General features: G+C 38.8%; 3 protein-coding genes across 5 annotated transcripts in view; 1 reads left to right on the forward strand and 2 right to left on the reverse strand.

Annotated features, from left to right (window-relative positions):
* GABRB1 (gamma-aminobutyric acid type A receptor subunit beta1) overlaps positions 1–23,318 on the forward strand; it is a 395,118-nt gene that overhangs the window by 353,776 nt on the left and 18,024 nt on the right. For all 3 annotated transcript variants that reach the window (XM_061191359.1, XM_061191360.1, XM_061191361.1), the window contains exons 6-7: positions 21,851–21,988; positions 22,095–22,247. In XM_061191359.1, the coding sequence (XP_061047342.1) occupies positions 21,851–21,988; positions 22,095–22,247 (291 nt within the window). The remainder of the gene's footprint in view (positions 1–21,850; positions 21,989–22,094; positions 22,248–23,318) is intronic.
* Positions 3,870–5,787, reverse strand: LOC133092130 (T-complex protein 1 subunit zeta-like). Its single transcript, XM_061191358.1, has one exon. The coding sequence runs from the start codon at positions 5,708–5,710 to the stop codon at positions 4,115–4,117; it is 1,596 nt and encodes a 531-aa protein (XP_061047341.1). The 5' UTR covers positions 5,711–5,787; the 3' UTR covers positions 3,870–4,114.
* The window catches only part of COMMD8 (COMM domain containing 8), a 57,161-nt gene continuing 51,507 nt past the window's right edge, over positions 17,665–23,318 (reverse strand). The window contains exon 6 of the mRNA XM_061191363.1: positions 17,665–17,741. The gene's annotated coding sequence lies outside the window, so the exon portion shown is untranslated. The remainder of the gene's footprint in view (positions 17,742–23,318) is intronic.

The following is a 23,318-nucleotide window of genomic DNA, read 5'->3' on the forward strand; positions in this document are numbered from 1 at the left end:
GGAAAACCAAATGTTGGTAGTATCATTCGCAGTAAGTGAGGGAGAAGAATGAATGAAGGATGGCTCCCACAAGTGACTAGGTGAATGATAGTGCCATGAAATGGGAGTGTGGGTGTTCCAGAAGAGGGACAAAATGTTTGGGAGATGAGATGATGAACATTTTGAGTTTCATGTGAGGAATTTTCATCTGAGGATGACAGGCAGATTGTTGGAAATTTGAAGTCTAAATCTCAAAGGAGAATTATATCCTGGAAATAAGATTGGAATCATCATCAATAGTTAAAACCAAGAGTGGAAATATTATCCAAGAACTGTAGGATGCTCCCTAAGGAATGTCATAGTTTTTGATTTGAGAGAAAACCCCAAGAAGAGGAAGGGAAACTGTCAGAGACAGGCAAGAAGAGAACCCAGAAATGTCATTTCAAAAAAGTGACAGAAGGTGAGGTTCTGAGAGAAAGTAATCGGCACAACAAATACACCTAAGAGATCAGGTAAGATAGAGGGTTAAAAAGGGCCCGGTTGATTTGGAAGTTAAGAAGCCATTGATTCCACATGTAAGTGAGATCAAGTGATACTTGTCTTTCTGTGTCATTATTTCATTTAACATAATGTCCTCCAGGTTCATCTGTGTGGTCACAAATGGCAGGATTTCCTTCTTTTATAAGGCTGAACAATATTCGTGTGTGTGTGTGTGTATACATATGTGTGTGTAGGTAGGTAGATAGATAGATAGATAGATATGCAATGAACATGGGAGTGCAGATGTCTCTTTGAGATACTGACTTCGTTTGCTTTGGATAATACCTGAAAGTGAAATTGCTGGATCATAAGGTATTTTCTTTTTTTAATTTTTTGAAGAAACTCCATAATATTTTCCATAAAATCTGTACCAATTTACATTCCCACAAACAGTGCACAAGAGTTCTTTTTTTTTTTTTCCACATCCTCACCAAAACTTATCTTTTATATTTTTGATAACAGCCATTCTAACAGGTATGAGGCGATATGTCCTTGTGGTTTTGATTTGCAAATCCCTGATGATTAATGATGTTGAACACCTTTTCATGTACCTATTAGCCATTTCTATGTCTTCTTTGAGAAAATGTGTATTTAGGTCTGTTGCCTATTTTTTAATTGGGTTGTTTGGCTTTTTGCTATTGAGTTGTATGAATTCCTTGTATATCTTGGATATTAACCCCTTATCCAGATATATGGTTTGCAAATATTTTCTCCCATCCTGTAGGTTGCCTTTTCATTCTTTTGTTTTCTTTTCTGTGCATTTGAAATATTTCCTAGTCTTGCCAGTTTAAAATCATACCAGGAATATATTTTTCTTCTTTGTTGAATTGTCAAAAGACAAAAAAGAAGCTATTGCAGAAAGAAGTTCATGAAAGGAGGAGGGAGACACCAGCTAGGCTGACATGATTTGAGCAGTGAGAGGGCAGTGAGGAAATGAAAGAGGCAAAGAAAGTGAAGTTTTATTTCCAATCTTCTTCCTCAAACCCCATGAATCATTCATTTATTCAACTAATATTTAGTAAAGGCTTATTAGAGTATGAACAAGACACATGAGCTTTCCACACACTTGAGATGCTCTAGTGGATGAGTGTTACATTCCCTCCTCCCTGTTTCTGTAACATTTTGTACATTCGTTTATTTTAGCGCTTTTAACATCATATCGTATTTATTTCTCCTAGCTCTCTTAAAACGATGAACTCATTTGGGATAAAGGCAGGGTAAAAATTTTATTGATCTGTTTACACCAAAAGCTCATCACAATGCCTGGGTGTAGTAGGCACGCAATAAAAACTTTTCTTTTTAATTAAATTATTCATTCCTCACAGCTCTGTGAGATAGTTATGATTAGCCTCATTTCACAGAGAAAGTAGCTGAGATTCAGCGTGGCTACACCTCGGCAAAGGTCATAAGCGGTAAGTGGCGGAGCTGAGACCAGAATCCAGGTTTTGGATTCCATGTCTGTTTCTCTCCATCACACCAGAACTGCTTTGACATCTTTTCCTTCTGGGGTGATGGATTCAAAATGACTTATGCATAACTTTTCAAATACTTCATTCTATTCAAGATCACAGATTAGCAGTACAACCTGAGATATGAATAGGGTAATGGATCAAAAGCAGTCCAGAGACTCCCACAATTTTAACTAAGCTGAGCCAGTGCATACTATACTATATTAAGATGAAGCATATGAAATTCCTGTTCTGGGTCCAAAAAAGGTCGAATCTCAGCACTTTCATAAGGTTCAACCTAGTAGGGTATAACTAATTCTTTCTACAGTATGAAACAAAAAGTATGAACAAATTGTATAAATTAACAAGTATGAAATTAGGCAGTGTGGTGAGGAAGAAAGATTTTAGAAATGCTGCCCTAACAAGGTTTGTGACCGTGTTCCTTAAACCGTCTAAACCTCAGTGTCCTAATGATTATAATGGAGCTAATAATTTCTTCTTAAACGGCTCTTGTAAGAATTGAGTGTAGTGGTCATGTATGTAAAATGTCTAGCTCTAGACCTGACCCATAAAAGGCACTAAATCAATGGCAGCAATAATATGATCACAAGAGGACATGGATTCTTTTGATATAGGGTGTTTATTTAATCACTAGTATTATTTCCAGGTTTTATTCTGAAGAAGAATTTCTAACTTGCCCTACATATTCTTAATATAATAACGTCTCCGAAATTTCTTGTGATAATGTGTATTGCTTGCCTCAGAATTAAAAGGTCTGCTGCATGGAACATCTAACCAGGTATCAACAAACAGTTGCCTGCTAATACTTTTTTTAGTAAAAGGTCATCTTCAACAGGGAAGAGATAGCCAAGCAGTGGGGTTTTACGGATTAATATTTATATGGAATTTCTCAAAGAATTCTCAGGAGCATTGCCTGCTCTAAGCTCTAGAAAAGTAACCTAGCCAAAATCTTCCTTTTGAATGAAAATTAATAACCAGAGTGGCTGCTTCAAAGCAATCTAGATCAGTGGGTACCATTATTTTCAGTTTCATGGTCCTTTGGTCAGCAGTATATAGATGAAACCAAAATACGGCTGAAAAATCTGAAAATGTAGCATAAAAAGACTATGATAAAGGATTCTTCTAGTACAATTTTATTTTAAAATCCATGTTTTAGTAACATGAGCTTCTGGAAATTGAGCACTCATCTAATGGAGATTCTTTGGGGAGAAAATGTAACCCAATCTACTCTTTTTTAAAATTTTTATTGGGGTATAGTTGATTCACAATGTTGTGTTAGTTTCAGGTGTACAGCAAAGTGATTCTGTTATACATATACATAAAGCCATTCTTTTTTAGATTCTTTTCCCATATAGGCCATTACAGAGTATAGAGTAGAGTTCCCTGTGCTACACAGTAGGTCCTTATTATATGTCAACCCCAATCTTCTAATTTATCCCTCTGCCCCCTTACCCCCTGGTAACCATAAGTTTATTTTCTACATCTGTCACTCTATTTCTCTTTTGTAGATAAGTTCATTTGTACCTTTTTTTAGATTCCACATATAAGCAATATCATATGATATTTGTCTTTCTCTGTCTGACTTACTTCACTCAGTATGACAATCTTTAGGTCCATCCATGTTTCTGCAAATGGCATTATTTTGTTCTTTTTATGGCTGAGTAATATTCCATTGTATATATGTACCACATCTTCTTTATCCATTCCTCTGCTGATGGACATTTAGGTTGCTTCCATGTCCTGGAGATTGTAAATAGCACTGCTATAAACATTGGGGTGCATGTATCTTTTTGAATTATGGTTTTCTCTGGATATATACCCAGGAGTGGGGTTGCTGGATCATATGGTAGCTCTCTTTTTAGTTTGTTTTTTTTTTAAAGCAAAACATCCTGTTTATTGGTAAGTATGGCCTGTATGTGTACACTACAGTGCAATTTAAAAAATACTGTAATTATAATTTCAGAACTTCAGAATCTGAACAGATGCCAGTGTTCTCTCCTTTTTTTATATGGGAAAAGAAAATCCTTTGAAAATCATTTGAAGCTTGGACAAAAATTCCATAGCTATATTCTTAGGATCACTCTGTAGAATCTTCATGATTCAGATGATACAAGGGAAGCTTCAATTCAACCTTTTAGAGAAGACATTCCAGCTCTCATGATCTCATCAACCAGGAGAATGTTGGTGGCAATCACAGTGCAGGAATGAAGAAGCTGTTTCTTTACACAATAGTTATCCCATACGCCTACTTCTGCTGCTACCATTGGCTCACCTGTGTTCAAGTCTACACCCACAAGTTGACCTGATTCTGAATGTTCTGCTTTAACTTTAACTAGTGTTTCCTGAAGGTCAAAACCAGAGTTCTGAGCAAGAACCTTGGGAATAATGAGCAATGCATCAGCAAATGCTTGAACTCCAAGTTGGGCCCTGCCCTTTACACTGGGCTTGTATTTAATCAGGGCTTCTGCCATTGCCACTTCCACTGCACCAGCACCTGGAACTACACAGCCATCATCAGTAGCATTTTTAACAGCCCTCAAGCCATCTCTTATTGCATCTTTGATCTGAGTAAGTGTGTGCTTATTTGGTCCTTTGATCAATAATGTGACCGAGCGAGGATTGTTGCAGTTCTCAATGAAGGTGAACTTCTCTTCTCCCAATGTATATTCATAGACAAGTCCTGCATGTCCCAAACAATCAGGATTTAGGTCATCAAGAGAATTTAGGGCTACCCCACCACAAGCAAGAGTCAGCCTTTCCATATTTCTCCTTTTAGCTCTGCGCAGAGCTACTATGCCTTCTTTTGCAAGAGCATCTAAGGAAAAGGGGTCAATTCCCTTTTGATTAATAACAACAAATCCTTTATCTGAATCACCACAGACTTTCTTTTTCAGGTCTATTATTTTTTTAACTCTGTCTTCAATGAATTTTCTTTCAGCTTTCACTAGTTTCTCTCTCTCCTCTGCACTCTTGTAAAAAAAACCAGAATTCACTTCTGTTTTTTCATATTCTAATGACACGTTGCATGTGAGGATGTACGCATCTTCTACTCTCTTTTTCATATCAGGATGCCGTACCCCATGGTCCAAAACAAGACCTCTGATCAAGCTTGTATCAGTTTCAGATTTATGTTTCATCTCCATGATCTCAACCATGAAGAGGTCAATAGGTTCATCTTGTTTTTTAATGGCTAAAATGGAGTCCACTACAGCCTCTGTTAAGACATCAGCAAGTTCAGCATGAACTTTAGTACGTAGAGATGTTCTGGCCACATCTATAAGTGTTTCCCTGTCCATCTCTTTGCTTACTTTGACTTGTTCCAAAAACTGAAGTGCCTTTTCCTTTGCAGCTTCAAATCCTTCTGTAATTATTCTGGGATGAAGACCTTCAGAAATGTAGAGATCCGCCTGCTTCAGGAGCTCTCCAATAATTAGGACATTGGAAGTGGTACCATTACCAGTTATGTCATCCTGGGCTGTTGCTACTTTGGCTATTAAGGAGGCTGCTGGGTGTTGAATTTGCATTTCATGAAGCAGCACATTTCTATCTTTAGTGAGCTTGATGTCTCCAGCACCAGAAACAAGCATCTTCATGGTGCCCTTAGGCCCCAAGTTGGTCCTCAGCACGTCCTGCAGCCCCCGGGCTGCACTGATGTTGACCGCCAACGCCGCCTGGGCTCGGGCCACCTCAGCCTTGGGATTCAGGGTCTTCACGGCCGCCATAGCTGACCCAGCAGAAGAAAATGGGGGAACCCGGCATCCGGAAAGCCCAGAGCCGGTTCAGCGTGGCCGGGAGGCGCTATCCGGGTCTTCTGGAAACTCTTTTTAGTTTTTTAAAGAATCTCCACCCTGTTCTCCATAGCGGCTGTACCAGTTTAGAAAAGGGAACCATCCTACCCTGTTGGTGGGAATGTAAATTGGTATAATCCAATCTACTCTTAAAGCCCCAGCTATTTTGTTTTATGAGAATCTAACTGTACATCTTTTTGCTCAAGTTCTAATATGACCTTTAGATATTGTATGGAGAGTGGGAGCAAGACACTAGACTTCGTAATCTCTGTACTTTTTTTTCCCATAGATACAGCTAAAATAGGTAAAAATTTCAGTCTACAAACCAAAGTGTGTCAATTTAATTTTAAAGTGTGTGGCTCAGTCTAGTAATTTCCACATACTCTCTCAAATTCAGCACTTCCTCAGACACTTCCGGTGTAGCTGCAGTGACACCAGGACTGTTTCTTTCTTCCTGCTCTTCCCCCCAGCATTGATGGGGAGGTCGGAGGGCACCAGAGCAAATGCCAGGGGAGCAGAGGGGATGTGCCTTGGTCTGTTTGCACTGTCTCCCTTTTGTGCCACTCCTCCCCCTGGGGATGAGTCTAAGCTCTGGAGATGCTTATGGATACATCACCTCAGGGGGTCAGGGAGGGGTTGTTCTACTTTCATGCTCAATCTGTTGGTTCCTGGGCCAGCCTCTGACTTCAGAGATAACTGGTCCTGTCTGGGTCACAGCACAGGTGAAATCAGGTCTCACTCCAATGGCAACTGGACATTCTGTGGGTGCTGACCCAAGTCCCACTGAGCTCTTATAGCGCTAGCAATGTGCCCAAGACTTAACTGAATCTTTGAGCCCTGGTGGGAACTGTCCATGCTGTATCCTTCCAATGAAGTAACCCTGAGATGTCTTACTGGACCACATGTTCTCTGCCAGTGCACATCTGCCACCAGCAACCCTCTGAAATCCTCCCTCACTATTAAGAACCCACAAGAAACAACAGCTGGAGTTGTCTCTAGCATTCTGCAGCTTTAACAGAGCATGCTGTTCTCCTAAATAGTGGAATGAAAAACCTTCTTCCTACAATGCTTGATTGCCTTCAGCATAAGGTGCAGGCTCCACTCCTATCCAGAACTTTAAAGAGGCTGTCTAGCATCATACCCCAACCCTAGAACCCAGCTTGAAGGGGCAGAGACAGACAGGGCTTCCCCAATTCACATCTGACTCTTCTTTCCTCTCTTCTTCTCTTCCCCCCTCTTCTTTTCCTTGAAGTGTTTTTAGTGTATGTAGTTGGGGGAGTTCAGGGTGAAAAGAATTCTTCAGAAAGTTCGCATATGTAGACATCCTTCTGACTTTCAGGCTAGCTTATTTTAAACCAAAGAGGCAAGAATTTGCCATGCTTGTTAGTCAGGTTCCCCAAGGGTCTCTTTTCCCTCTACCCAGTCCCCAGTAGTGTGTAACCACGATCGTACTGTCTTGGCCAGGGGTGGGCATGAGGTCCTTGGATTATAAGTAAAGAAATTCTATTTGCTATTTGAGGACAGAACAATTCTGTATCTTTCTTTCCCAAAAGATCTATCTGCTTAGAATGAGATCTGGGTAACACTGCGAACCACTTGTCACATCGCCAATACCAATAATCTTAATATGACCCATTCTACCAACCACAGTACCGTCTAGCTAAGGACCAGAGTTTCTCAACATCAGCATTATTGGCAGGTTCGGCTGGATAATTCATGTGGAGCACTGGGCTGGTTATTGTAGGACATTTCGCATCATCCCTGGCCTCTATTCACTGGATCTAGTAGCATCCATCCCCCAAGTTGTGATAACTAAAAATGCCTTCAGATGTTGCCAAATGTCCCCTGGGCAGGGGGAATCACCCTCAGTAGAGAACAATGTTATGGACTCATCCTGAAGTAACAGGTGATGCTTGTGTAATGCTTCTAAGTATTTTGATGATGATTGCTTCTAACAGCGGTCCCCAACCTTTTCGGCACCCGGGACCAGTTTCGTGGAAGACAATTTTTCCACGGACTGGGGTGGGGAGATGGGGGGGGATGGTTCAGGCGGTAATGCCAGTGATGGGGAGTGATGGGGAGCAGCAGATGAAGCTTCCCTCTCTCGTCCACTGCTCACCTTCTGCTGTGCGGCCCAGTTCCTACCAGGCCACGGGCTGCTAGCAGTCCACGGCCCCAGGGTTGGGAACCCCTGTTCTAAGAAGCACTCTGTAGCTGTTAACTTTGCAAAAGCAACCTTTTTTTTTTTTTTTTAGAGATTGGAGTTTATTAATTTATTAATTTATTTATTTTTGGCTGCGTTTGGTCTTCGTTTCTGTGCGAGGGCTTTCTCTAGTTGCGGCAAGCGGGGGCCACTCTTCATCGCGGTGCGCGGGCCTCTCACTATCACGGCCTCTCTTGTTGCGGAGCACAGGCTCCAGACGCGCAGGCTCAGTAGTTGTGGCTCACGGGCCTAGGTGCTCCGCGGCATGTGGGATCTTCCCAGACCAGGGCTCGAACCCGTGTCCCCTGCATTGGCAGGCAGATTCTCAACCACTGCGCCACCAGGGAAGCCCAAAACAACCTTTTTTAAATCTTCCCTGTGAGTCAGGTACTGCAGATTATTGGCCCCATTTCCACAGATAGAAACTCGGAAGCATTCGCTTTCCCAATCAGATCATGGAAATCTGTACTTTTATTTCCCCCCTCTGAAAAGTGAAAATGATACTCACTGTTTCTCTTCCCTGGCCTGAGATCAGGCAATAACATTACAACAATGCCCTTTCCTAACTGCTGTTCCCAAACTTCTACACCAGGCAGCTTCAAAGATAAATTTATATTTGCCTGTCTTCCTATTTCATGGGCATCAGAAATAAAGCCCTCAACATAAATAAAATGGCAGCAAGCCACATGTTTCATCAGTGTAACTGCCAAGTTACACGGAGTGAAAAATCAATTCCAGCAAAACCAGTAATAATCGGATAGGTTTTTTTTTCCCTCATGCCCAGACACAATGCAATTTTTTAAAACACAGATATTAATGTGCCCAAAAAGTCTACCACAGTAACCTCTGTGACACCAATCTAGCACTTGGGAATGAGTGCAGATAAGCTGTAGATACAAACAACTGTGAACTGTCAGCTCTTCAACATTCTATTCACATGATTTCAAAAGCCAAGAAATTGTACAAGAACATATCATAGTTTGTGAGCCACAAAAGCACATGGCCTCCTAGTTGCTAAGGCTATCCAACCTGATCCTAAAGGGAATCCAAAAGAACATGGAATATTTGAAGATGGTTGAGAATTGCCAGAGAAAATCTATCTTGTTGGAAAATAAAATCCACCTTTTTTAGATACTATAGCTTGGTACTGTATTATTATCATAGGTTGTGTGCAACACATTTGTGAAAACCCAGGGCAGGGACTACATACTTTGCATCCACAAATGGGGAAGGCATCAGGTTTAGAAACTGAATAGAGTGGGTCTCAATTAATGGCATCTGAATGTGATTGATAAGGTATATGAGACTAAAATACATAGATTATAGCTAATAGAAATCAGGAACTAGGTAACTTAGTTACTAAAATAAAAATTGAAAATAAACTCTGACCTGATAGAAGGCTAATTTTTAATTTAATGCATTTTATTGCTACCAGCTGCATAATAATAATAAGGATGTGAAGAATAGGTGCATTTGCTGCACATAGATATTTGTTAATTCATACGCATAGCTAAACTAGCATAGACTGTCCTTTTGAAGATGTTAGTGAAAAGATTACAACTTAAGCATTAAATATACCAAAACAGGTCATTTGTTTTAATCATTTTAGTAACAATTAGAGTTGCGTGTATTTAAATATAAACAGATATTTCTAGCTAAAAATATGAATTTGTGACTAGGTATATTAATCAGAATTGTACTAGTGTTATTTAACATAAATGAATCTTAAAATAGAACCTTGTGAGAATCAGTGATCCAAAGCTAAAATAGGAAAAATGTAAAACTCCTGCAACTGAAAGGAATAAAATTTTCAGACAGTATCCTGTCTCTCCCTATGAATCTGGAAGGTCTTGAGTGCCCTCTACAGGTCATTCAAATAATCTTCACAGATTTGAAGTTCATACAATATTTAGGCATTTTCTAGAACATAAAAATAATTTACTGGGGTTTTATTTTTAAAAGCATTACAAGTTCACCACATAAAATTTTTAAAATAAAGAAAAACCAATGATCCTAACATCCAGAGATAACCACTATTAACTATTTTCATACATATCCTTTGTTATATATACACATACACATACATTTTTCTTATGCTTGTTTTCTCTTAACCTCATACTGTAAATGTTTTACCATAACTGGTTTGGTTGAGTTGGGTTTTTTTAAGTTTTTAACGAGTTCTCCAAAAATGTATTTTATTGACAAATCACCATTTCTTATCATCAGAATTTCTCAGTGAAAAATGACCCTCTATAAAAAAGAAAAGAAGAATTAAAACAAAGCAAAACTCGGTAACCACTCAGGGGTGGATTCACAAGCAAGCAGCATGCACATAACTCTTCAAAATAAAATGCCATGAATATATTCTGAATAATTTTCCATATTTATGATGCAATGTGGTCATAAAAATTAAATTAGGTAAGTGGGGTTATCATCTAAGCTATTAATGTAGAGTTTCAGACCAACAATAACATTGCCAGAACAGAAAGGTTCACATAATATTGCATTTGAATTAGCTGGATAATCATCTTCCTTTGTACTTTACTTGTTCCTGGTCTTATTTTTCCTTGAAGGTCACTCACACTTTAGAAGATAAAGGCACAAGTGGCATATTAGGTGCTTGTCATAATCAGAGGCGATTCCCTTCTCTAGACTAGGCCTGATTTTGTTTTTTTATTCTTCTTAATAAAACAAGGATGCACACCTTTAAGGATGTCTAATAGATCAAGCATTCTTAAACAATATCCAATCTTAAATAGGACTGTTAAACAATCTTAAACCACACCTATATTAACACACTGGTTTAGAGTCTCTGCTTATGCAGTTAATTCATTTTTCATATGTTCAAGTCAATATGGTCATTCCAATGCTTGGAGAAAACAGGCATAATGGATTTTTCCCCCAGCCAAACAACTGTTTCAAAGTGGAGAGGGGTTTTGATGTTCCTTTTTATCAGAGCAGAAATTATGGGTAGAGATGACATCCAATCCCAGTAACTCCAAGACCTCATTTGAGCTGAGTTGAACAGGCAAGGCCTTCTCTGTTCCATACAGTAATATTAAGCAAAAGACTGTCTCAATTTTGGAACAGAGATTTCTCACAGAACTTTGTAAGAAGTACATGGTTTTTGTTGTTGACATTTTTGCCATACTGTAAAATTTATCTTTTGAGAAAGTTGTGCCCAGATTTGGCATAACTTAGGAACAAGCATTAACAGTCACAATTTATTTCCATCTTTCACCCCAATTATTTTTTTTAAGTAGGGAGGGTCCAAAAAATTGGGATGTTCATTAAATGTATAGATAACATAAAAGGGTTTCAAGACTATAAAAGAAAATTTGACCATAGATTTCCCAGAAAAATCTACTTCGCAATTAATACAAATTAGAAAGAGTTGGATAAGGATTTTTTCTGAGACATAAAATATTCTCTCCTTTGACTATTAAGACAAAAAAAAATGTAGATAGCTAGTAGCTGTTTGTTTTGAGAATCATTTATTGATAAAAAACATATAACAAATACTTAATAGTAAGATTTTAGCATTTCCAGGTGTGATTATCTTTTACTTCACCACTGATTTTGGGCATACAGCAACGCTGATTCTAAGTTTTAACCAATAATTTGCCTAAAACATATGCACCCACACAAATTAATGCCATATAGCTCCATTAGCACATATTAAAGGAAGCTGGGCGTTGTGAAGGGAAGGTGATTATCATAAGCCTACACATCATCAGTATACCTAATGATTATTGGTATTGACAGAATGGAATACACCATTCCATATTCCAGAAGGTAAGAAAGATAAATTCAAAGACACTTAGGCTGATGAGAATTGATTCAGTCTGGGAAATATTCTAGTCCTGGATCCCAAAGAAGAGGGCTCAGTAATCTATGGAAGCAGCTCGATTTCTCCAAACACAAGTCAAAATAGACCTCACTTCCTTATTTGATAGGATTGTAAAATCACTGAATCAGGAAAATGTGATAAATACAGAGATACAGACTCAAAGTTAAAACTATTAGGCAAATATTAAATGAATAAATGATGGGGGGCTTCCCTGGTGGCACAGTGGTTAAGAAACCACCTGCCAATGCAGGGGACACGGGTTCGAGCCCTGGTCTGGGGAGATCCCACATGCCGCGGAGCAACTAAGCCCGTGCACCACAACTACTGAGCCTATGCTCTAGAGCCCTCGAGCCACAACTACTGAAGCCCGCGAGGCACAACTACTGAAGCCTGCGCACCTAGAGCCTGTACTCCACAACAAGAGAAGCCACCTCAATGAGAAGCCCATGCACCACAACAAAGAGTAGCCCCCGCTCACCACAACTAGAGAAAGCCTGCGCGCAGCAACGAAGACCCAACGCAGCCAAAAATAAAATTAATTAATTAATTAATTATTAAAAAAATAATGAATAAATGATGGCACCACAGTGCCAGGACTCTTGGAAAGTCACTCTGGAAATTTACACATTGGCCAAACATAGGCGGTGCCATGGCCTCCTATGTTTGGCCAGATTAAACCAGGGCAGGATTAATCTTGTGGGTGAGTCTACACAATAGGAAAATTTTCCAGATAACTCCAAAGGAGGGAGAAGAGCCGAGGTAGATGTGGCCACCTCTCAGCCTGGGGCTTCCATGCTTCAAAGGGCATATCACCAAACTGGAAACTACTGAGAGGAGAAAAGCTTCATAGGTTGAGTACATCCTGCGAAAGACCAAAGCCTGAAGAAGGAAATGCTGAAAGGGATCGTGAGAGGTGTCCTCAAAACGGGAAGTACTGTCATGTAGAAAAGGTACTGGGTTTATTTTCTATTAGCACAAGGGGTAGACAAGGATCAGATGGTGAATACTCTCCAAGAAGGTGAATTTTTACTTATTATAAGGACGTATTTTCTAATGATTACCCAGAAACGTAATTAACTATTGAGTTGACTAAGAAAATAGCAAGAGGGCCATCCCTAGGGACAGGATGACCTCTCAGATGGTGGGTCGTCAGGTAGGAGTCAATTATTAAGTGGTTTGTTGCACAGATTTGTACCTACAGTTTCCTTTTTTTTTTTTTTGGTTTAGTTTTTTTTTAATTGGAGTATAGTTGCTTTACAATGTTGTTAGTTTCTGCTGTGTACCTACAGTTTCTTAATACTTGTGAGAATGCTTTAAAAATCTGGCTTCCATGGTCGGTTTACTGCTTCTTAGGATACGAAGGAGATACAGAGATGGGTGAGAAAGGAATCCCAAGTAGCCTTTAAAATAAATGTTATAGCAGATTTGGAGCCACGGGAAGGATTAGACCCAACTGGCTTTCTTATCTGCTTCTGAGATGCACCATCTAATACCCTTGAAACAGGAAGGATCTACACAGCTCCTGGAGCAGAGATATTGATAAATTCCTAATATTTCTGCCCCCACGTGGAAGGAACAGAAGGAAGTGGAGAGTGGAAGACTAGTAAATTTATTTCAGTAGGTCAGCTGAAATGTTGATCATGAGTGTGACTTCAGTTAGGTGCTAGTAATGACTGATGTAAACAGGAAGGGAAGATACTGGCTCTTATAGCTGGACTGGCCACTCTCCACTCAGCATTTCCTGTTTACAAACAGCTAAAAGAGAGAGGGAAGAAATCTTCTCTCCTCCAACTTTTGAACACAAGTCCTAGATTTCTCTAGGACTGGACCAACTTGGGTCACATGCCTATTTCCAAGCAATTAATTTGGGCAGGGGACCTGCTATGACCTAATTGTTTTAGACCTGGGTTATTGCCTAACCCTTAGCCAGTCACCATAGCAAAGGGGATGGTGTTTTAACAATTGGCTTAAGCCAATCAAGCCCCACACTGTGAAACTTGAGATAAGGCCATGGCCATTCCACAAAGGGAAATACATTTACTCATGTCCACTCATGGATTAGAAGCTTAAATCTCTCCATTCTCTAAAACACATTTCAGTACAATTTTAGACCATCCTCCCAGCTCTATTAAGCAGGACAGGGGGAAATTTTTATTTCCAGGTTAGAAAAATGCATCGAAAATAGAGTGTTTCAAATAGCAAAGAGAAACACTAACATCCAGATGCTTGTATATTTGTACTAGCTCCATGCATCTTTAACCAATGACCTCAACTTAATTTTATCTGTACTTTCTGCCCCACTAAGAAGTCCCCAGGGGCTGAGAGGAAATTTTGAGAGCTTCTGTGTAGTTATTGTTGCTAGGAAACAATATCCTTGGTATCCAAGGGTTCGGGCTTTGAGACACTGTATGAAGTCACTGGTTCCTAAAGGAAACCTTTGGTAAATAGGTTGCTTGGGTGTGAGAAAATTGATGTTTGCTCTCTGTGGCAAAATGTTCTTGTGTAATCTTTGAATAATAGTTTATTTCTAGGCTCTCCTCTTTGGATCCAGCTGCCATTATTGTTCCCATGAGAACTCACACTTCCACCTGAAATGGAGTGAGCATTCTTTTTTCCCCCAAATCACCTGTAATTATCTCAGTACCTTGAACACTAAGCCTAAAGGGTTTTAGTTGAACAAAGTGCCAGTGAGCTTGGGAACACAGACCCAGACCACTGACTGTATAAATCGTTGAAACCTATTAAGATTCACATTGATTGATAGCCATACTCCAGCTCTGTTTTTGTGCATGGCATTGAAGGGTTCGGCTGCCCTGCAAAAGCAGAAGACAGTGAGAGGTTTGGGCTCACCCACCGTCTTCTCCCCTCTCAATCCCAAACGGCGAACCATCTCTGGTCCTTCAACTCTAGATATTGCTTACATAGTTCTCCCCTAGAATCCTACAATTTGAAGATCAGACTGAGGTTGTAATTTATCACCTAGTTACTCAGTAAGCCTAAAATTAATAAGCAGCTTTTTCCATTTCCTTGGTGCCCAGACCCACCTGTAAGGCCCTTGTGAGCAGAAGCTTTTTAAGCAGGGAATAAATCTGGCTCAAGAATGCTACCAAGTAAGTTATATATCAGGCTACCTGTCTGAGACAATAAACATAGACCCCTAAGCAGCAAACAACATTCACAAAGTCATTTATTCACAAATATGTATTGGATACATGACTGTGCACAGAATCTGTTCTAGGCATCAGGAAATTTTTTAAAGAATAAAAGAAGGTCTTTGCTTTCAAAAAGTGTATAATATGATGACAGATGAAGGAGACAAAAGGCAGAGACAAACACAAAGTTATGTAAACAGATGAAATATTTGCATGATAAGATACACTATGTGACTGACAGGAGCTCACTGGAAAGCAGAAACCACTCAAGTTTTTTCAAATAGGGAATTTAATAGAGAGAATTGGTTACAAGGGTTGGACGAACTGGAAAAGCAAAAGAGAGAAGGAAAAAAGGGTGTTAAAGGAGGAAAAGCCAGAAACAAGTGCCCATGAGCCTGAATTTGTTGGATCCTATTAGAAATGCTGTTCTGGTTGTTTGCAGAGTTTCCAGAAGGGCCGTGAGAGTCCAGAATCACCCCACTGCCCTGGCAGCAATCACCAGCAACACTGCCACACTGCCAGAGACAGAATCAAGAGCCTCGCCTCCTCCTTCTACCTTCTAATCTTCAGCCTATTCTTCTTAGGGGCAGCATCTAACAGGAAGCCAGAGAGACAGGGAGCCCAGCCCCAGGGGTACAGAGCAGAGTATAGAAAGCAGGAGAGGCACACAAACAGCAAATGAATGACCAGCACAAGCCAACAGAGGTTTCCCTGGAAAGCTCTGGTAATTCCAAATCTGGAGCAAATAATTCTTCTCCAGAAGAGAAAGAGAATGTATCAATCCAGATTCTGCTGCATATAACAGAAGTCCATTTGGCTAGCTTAAGCAGAAAGAGATTCAATAGAAGGAAGTGGTGCTTACAAAATTAAAAGACGGAAGTAGTAGGCTCTAGGCTGGGCAACTAGAAATGACTCCCAGTATCACAGTGTAGACCGGCCCTCCAAGGGGACTGATGGCTTCACCACAGTCGGGAAGCTGGTAGTCAGGTAGCTCCTGCCATGTGTTGACTCCAGGACCACAGAAAGCTAAAACCACGATTCCTGGTTCCAGAGCCATCTACACTGTATGAGCTGCACCAGCAAAAGGAGTGCCTCAAATATCACCTTTGACATCACTTAACTTCATTTAATAAGGCTACCTAAATCTTATCCACTACCTTGTTGCAAAGCTTTCCTGAAGATTAAAACACATGCTAAAGAAAGCCAATCCATACAGAAGGATTTAGAAAGGAATTTTGTGGTGAAATATGTAACATTTTACACGAAATATGCAAGCTCCAACAGGGCAGGAGCCACGTCAGTTTTATTCACCACTGTAGCCATGGTAACTTTCCACCCCCTGGCACATAATCAGCACTCAATAAATACCTACTCATTGAATGAGTAAGACACACACATAGGTTAGTGCCTGGTTGTCAAGTTAAGTTTAGTAGCACAAAGCCAGGAGTCTTATTTTTTAGAGCTGTCTTAGATTTTCCAATCTGTTTATTTTAACTTTAGAATCACTTCGTCTAGTTCCCAAAACGAAAAGCTCATTGGTATTACTAGGTAATCACATTAAGTTGCAAACGAACTTAAGGATGTTGAGTCTTTCTATTCAAGACATGGTATGTCTTTTTATTTGTTCAAGGCTTCTTTTGTGCTTTTCAAAACTGTTTCAAATGTTGCTTCACATAAGTCTTGCCTGTTTCTAAGTTTATTACTAGATATTTCTTGTCTCTATTTTAAAAAGGGTCTTTTCTTCCATTATAAATTTTTGTTTTTATATATGAAAGCTACCCATTTCTGTGTAGTAATTTTGTACCCCATAATCATACTAATTCTATTGTTTGTAAAAGTCTCTCAGTGAATTCTTTGGGGTTTACTGTATATACAGTTGTATAACTAACAAATCTTAATAGTTTAACCAGCAGTTTTCCAACTTTATAGTTCAATTTTCTTTCTTTTCCCTAATGGCTAGTATTTCCAGAACAATGTTAAAAATAATAGCAATGGTAGTGGACACTCTTATTTTGTTCTTAAATTTCATGGGAATATTCTAGTGTTTCCACAATAAGCGTGATTCTGGCTTTGAGCGTGAGATAGATATGTCTTACCATGTTACGGAAATATCCATCTATGCGTATTTATTGAGTGATGTTTGTTTTGTTAAAAAACAAACAGACTGGCTATTAAATTTTGTCAAATGCCTTTTTAGCACCTGTGTATATAATCATATGCTTTTTCCTCCTTAGATCTGTTAATATAATGAAGTATATTACTAGATTTTCTAATATTGAATCATTTGCACTCCTACAATAAACCCCACTAGTTATGCATTGTTATTTAATGTACTGCTGGATCTTGTTTTGCTAATATGTTCTCCTTAGTTTATGAAAACAATTTGGAAGTTTTCATTTTTCCCCTATACTTTGGAACTGTTTAAGTAGAAATAGAATTATCAGTCTTAAATGTTTGAGTCTGGTGTTTATTTGTTTGTAGGGGGTAACATCAAGCTACTTTGATCTTCTGCCTCTCCTGATTTGGGCTTTAGCAAATGCTTTTCTTATGAGAAAATTATCCATTTTATTCAAATTTTCAACTTTGCATAGATTTGAGCAAAGTAGTCTTATAATTCTTTACACCCCCCCTGTTTCCAATGAGCTTTCCCTGATGATGTCTTAGTTATCCATCCTGATTCATTTGTTTGACTGGAGTCTTCTGTAGAATAATTTCCTCAAACAGGTCCCTGGGTGATATATTCTTCTCTGGAATTCTTCTCTGGAAAGAAGTGGTATTTTGGCGGGGAATGGGACTCTTGAGTCTCTGAGTTGCTGTCCTTTTGCCTTTACTCTAGATGTTCTGAATTGTTATTCTATAATCCTTTCTTTTCAGAAGTCTGATAGTTTTTCCTGTGAAAATACCTTGTACTTTGTGTCTGGAGGATTGTAAAATTATTCTTTTACCCTTGGAGTTCAGGAGTGATATCAGGGTTACATAATATAATGAGCCCTTCAATATGCAAAACAGTTTATTAAATTCAGGGAAATTTGTATTTTCTTTTTGTGTATTATGGCTCCTCTTCTTCTGTCAAGAATGCCCACTATTCATATGTTAGCTCTCCTAGATAAGTCTTTCAAAGCCCTTATGCTTTCCAAATCTGTATAATTTTGTTCAAACTGTCTTCCAATCCACTAATCTGGCCTCATCAGTGGCCATCTTCTTTTCAATTTATCTAACACTCTTTTTTAACTAAAAACTATGGGTTTTAGTACAAGGAAGTAAGGAAGTTTTTGTGCTCTAATCAGATATCCTTATATGTTCCCAAATTTTGAATAAAGATGGGAAATGAAAAGTTCAAACTATCATCTGCTTCCTCCACCAGTTCTTCTCACGAGGAGCCATCTATTCTGGACCTTATGCTTGTTTTCCTTCTGTAGGATGACTGGATTCTCTTATAAATATCGTTGTGTTTCTCTTGCATATCCCTTGGGATTTGGACCCAGCTGCCAGAGCACCGTAAATGGAAACAGTGTTCTAGCTAGATGAAAAGCATGGTGGGCTCCAGGCAAGCTGTCATTCCCCTACTGATGCACCAGGAGGTAGTCTCTCTCTCTCTCTTCCTCTCTCTCCCCACTTTTTAAACTCTCCTACATCTTATTAAAGGACTGTGAAAACAGCAGTTCCTCCAAATAGTCACACAAGTGGCAGCAGCCTCCATTTAATAGTCCCCCCAAATCCCTGCATCCAGCTTTCTTCCTTAATCTCACTGTTCTAACCCCATCCAAGTACCCCATGCCAGTAGTCCCCCAGTTCTCTCCTGTCCCTGAGGGGAAAAACATCCCATGACATCATTGTCTACTAGATCCAGACAGAGCTGAGACCTCACATTCCCCAGATCCCACTTCATGCTGGGCTTAGAAGTTCATAGTTGTATCAGAAGTGGAAGGAAGAGCATCAGGGCTGAGTTTAAGCTGTCGTGTTGCCACTAGCCATTTCCCCTCCGAGAGGAGGTTCTTATTCTAGAACACTTAAATGGGCTCCAGGGGAAACCATGATTCTCTGAAATTACCATCAAATTGTATTTATTTACCTATCTATACATATGTATTATATGTATGTTTTTCTGTAGAGTTTTTTCAGAAGTTTTTTAAGAATATTTTTTAAAGCAGTTTTATGTTCACAGCAAAATTGAGGGGAAGGTACAGAGATTTCCCATATACTCCCCGCCGCCACACATGCATAGCCTCCCCTGTTATCAACATCCTCCACCAAAGTGGTGCATTTGTTACAATTGATGAAATGATGTGGACACATCATTATCAACCAGAGTCAATAATTTACTTTCGGGTTCACTCTTAGTGTTGTCCATTCTATGGGTTTAGACAAATGCATAATGACATTTGTCTCCCACTATAGTAACATATGGAGTATTTTCATTGCTCTCTAAAGATCTGTGTTCTGTACATTCATCCCTCCCCACCCCCAACCCCTGGCAACCACTGATCTTACCGTCTCCATAGTTTTGCCTTTTCCAGAATGTCACATAGTTGGAATCATGCAGTATGTGGCCTTCTCAGATTGACTTCTTTCACTTAATAATATGCATTTAAGTTTCTTCCATGTTTTTTCATGGCTTGATAGCTCATTTCCTTTTAGCACTGAGAAATATACCAGTACCTATGTGTACGACAGTATCAAAGGACCAAAGGACATCTTGGTTGCTCCCAAGTTTTGGCAATTATGAATAAAGCTACTGTAAACATCTGTGTACAGGTTTTTGTGTAGACACAAGTTTTCAATTACTTTGGCTAAAAACCAAGGAGCAAGATTGCTAGGTCATATGATTAGAGCGTGTTTAGTTTTGTAAGAAACTGCCAAACTCTCTTCCAAAGTGGCTGTTCCATTTTGCATTTCCACCAGCAATGAATGAGAGTTCTTGCTGCTCCACATCCTCTCCAGCATTTGGTGATGTCAGTGTTCCAGATTTTGACGATTCTAATAGGTGTACAGTAGCATCACATTATTGTTTTAATTTGCCTTTCACTAACAGCATGTCATGTGGAGCATCTTTTCATATGCTTATTTGCCACCTGTATATCTCCTTTGGTGAGATGTCTGTTAAGGTCTTTGGCCCATTTTTAATCAGGTTTTTTGTTTTCTTACTGTCAAGGTTTAAGATCTCCTCGTATATTTTGGATAACAGTCCTTTATCAGATGTGTCTTTTGTATATATTTTCACCCAATCTGTGGCTTGTCTTCTCATTCTCTTGAGTTCAGAAGGTTTTATCAGATTCTCAAAGAGATGTTAAGAATCACAGTCTTACAGAGCCATACCCAAATTTGGTGGAAATCCCCAACATGCCAATTAGTTCCATGTAGATTGCTCTAAGTCCAGTGGGTATCGAGGGTCTCACGGCCTCTCAGACACTGAAGATTATATCTAAAAGTAAATACCTTCCATTTCTATGCTCTACTTGGGTCATTGTAAAATAGGTTACTGAATATGAAAGATTACCCTTTGAAGAAAGGGCAAGTTCTTGAACTAGAAGAAGATGGTTTTAAGAGAAATAAAATAAAACAAATTGAAACATATTATAGTAAATAATAACCTGTATAGAGTAGCAAAAGTAACAAATACAAGACAGTTGTGAGTGCAATGAGTTCAGGGATAAGAATTCAAAAAAGAGCTGTTTGAAGAGAAGCTAGAAGTGTTTAAAGCAATAAAGTGAAGATAATTTTATTTCCCCTCAAAATGAAAAGGAAGAAGACCTTAAATTTTCTTACATTCTTTCAGTGATATGTTGATGGTGATTCTTTGGCACTTGGCATTCAACTTCTAAATTTTAAATATATTATTCTTTATCTCTTGAGAAAATGTTTCTGGTTTAATCAAAAGTTAGTAGGCAAAATATCTACTACATTACATGGTTACTTTTGAAACATAAGCCCTAGTAATTCTAATGGAAAAGGATTTGATGCTTTTTTATTTGAGGTCAATAAAAATAGAAAATAACCTTAGAAAGATCTCTTTTTGCCTCTAGCAGATAGAAAGCTACAAATATAAAGCCTTCTATATGTTTTAAATGATTTTTAGATTTTTTTGAATATATTAATACATTTTTTATGCAAGCTATTCTGATATATGACCATAATCCAAGCAGACCCATGGCAATTGGGAGCAGAAATGGAAGGGGGAATAGATTTCAAGATAGATCCTCCTAGCACAATCTACAATCCTCTACACATTCGCCTTAAATTACTTAAACCTCACTACCATAAGTATTAAGATATAAAAATATGATCAAAAATTCACATATTTCCTAAAATGTTCACCTATATATTAGCTACACTCAAAGGCTATAAAGAGAAGCTTACCTAATTTTCTTTGAAAAATGTATACTCTTTTTTGAATGTCTTGATCATTTAATGGGTCTGTACTAATTTGATCTTTTATTATACTCCATCCCTTTATCCTCTCTGTTCCCCTTTTAACAAATATGTGCTCAATTATTATACTTGTTGTTGTTAAATAACACATAGTCAAAATCTATGCCCAGGCACCTAGAATTCAGGCATCCCTCAATCTAACCGAAGAGTGCCTGTTAGTGGACACAATGAGAATAAATATGCAGCAGTGATATCAGATATCACTGAATGATCACAGAGGTTATGTTCAGTACAGCCAAGTATATCCATCTTCTCAAGGCAGCCACAACCAGCCTGTCAGAAACAGCACTCAACATGAAACCTCTTGTGTTATCCCAATTTAAAGCAAAATCATCTTATCATCAATTGCTGGGAAATTTCTCTCCAAATCCCCAACTGTCTTCAAAATGAATTTCTAGGCCAACTGAATTCTATTTAACTCTGCTGTTTCTTGGATTCAGATGGCTACACCACTGATGACATTGAGTTTTACTGGAATGGAGGAGAAGGAGCAGTAACAGGAGTGAATAAAATTGAGCTTCCTCAGTTTTCAATTGTTGACTATAAGATGGTGTCCAAGAAGGTGGAGTTCACAACAGGTGAGGATGTTTCCCCCAAAATGAACTAGCGATGATGAGAAAGGAGATGGCTCCCACCAAATGACCATCTGACTTTCTTTTCTTTTCTTTTTTTTTTTTCACTCAGGGGCATATCCACGACTGTCACTAAGTTTTCGTCTAAAGAGGAACATTGGTTACTTCATTTTGCAAACCTACATGCCTTCCACACTGATTACAATTCTGTCCTGGGTGTCGTTTTGGATCAACTATGATGCCTCTGCAGCCAGAGTCGCACTAGGTAATGCATCCCCAGCACTACAGAGAGCTGGTGGGATTTAACGTCAAACAACAACCAATGATGAGAATTACAGGCAAGGGTGTCTCTCACAGAGAGCCAGAGAATGAGATTACCATAAGAGTGCTGGATAATAAAACATCTATGTGTAAGCACTTACAGGATGAATGTTTTACAATGTAATATCTTTTTATCATTTTACCAAAATAAAAAACAAATCTTGGAGTACACTCAACACTATATAAGTGCTTCTTAGAGAATATTTTAAAATTCTCATTACACTAATATTTTACTAACTTTGTGATTTCTTCTTTGGTTCCTTCTCTTTACAGTGGAGAACATTATTGCATTATTCTCAAATGGATTTGGAGAAACCTAAACCTTGTGACCATTAACAAGCCATGTCAATATTATCTTTCAAATATTAACTACAGTTAAATTGTATCGCTCTGTCTCCCTTGAATAGGGCTCCTTCTACTTGAACAAGGCACAGACAATTCATCAGCTATATTAATGATCTGCGATCAGGACAGAATAAAAAATGGTTTCCTTCCCGGGGAAACAGAATTCAGAACTAATCTTGCCATGGTTGAGTAATTGCTGTAAGCTAAAAGGCTATATTTGAGATTTTAAAGGATTCCTTGGCAAGTTAGAATATGTAAGGTCTGTCTGATGTATCTGGGTATGTGTGGGTCTGCCTCGTATTTGACCCTAGAGCCATTTCAGTTATCACTTTCTGGGGCTTATTTACAGACACACACAAACACACACACACACACACACACATGCAAAAGAACATCATTTATTACTAAGCTAACATATACAGCTCTTCTCTTCTGAGACTACGGAACTGGATTAGATGATCAGCATAACCCTTTCACCCCTAGACTAATTGTCAACTCTATAGCTCATCTCTATTGGTTGAGTATATAAGGCTCACAAAGTCAAGTGCTGGCAGCCCCTTATCAACCTTTGAACATTACAAGACTAAGGAAAGTAGACAAATAATTTATCATATCATATACATGTATCTGCACATATTATTTGAATATGAACATGAATATGTGTATATGC

This window comes from Eubalaena glacialis, chromosome 5 (assembly GCF_028564815.1).
Source record: "Eubalaena glacialis isolate mEubGla1 chromosome 5, mEubGla1.1.hap2.+ XY, whole genome shotgun sequence".
In the NCBI taxonomy this organism is placed as follows: Eukaryota; Metazoa; Chordata; class Mammalia; order Artiodactyla; family Balaenidae; genus Eubalaena; species Eubalaena glacialis.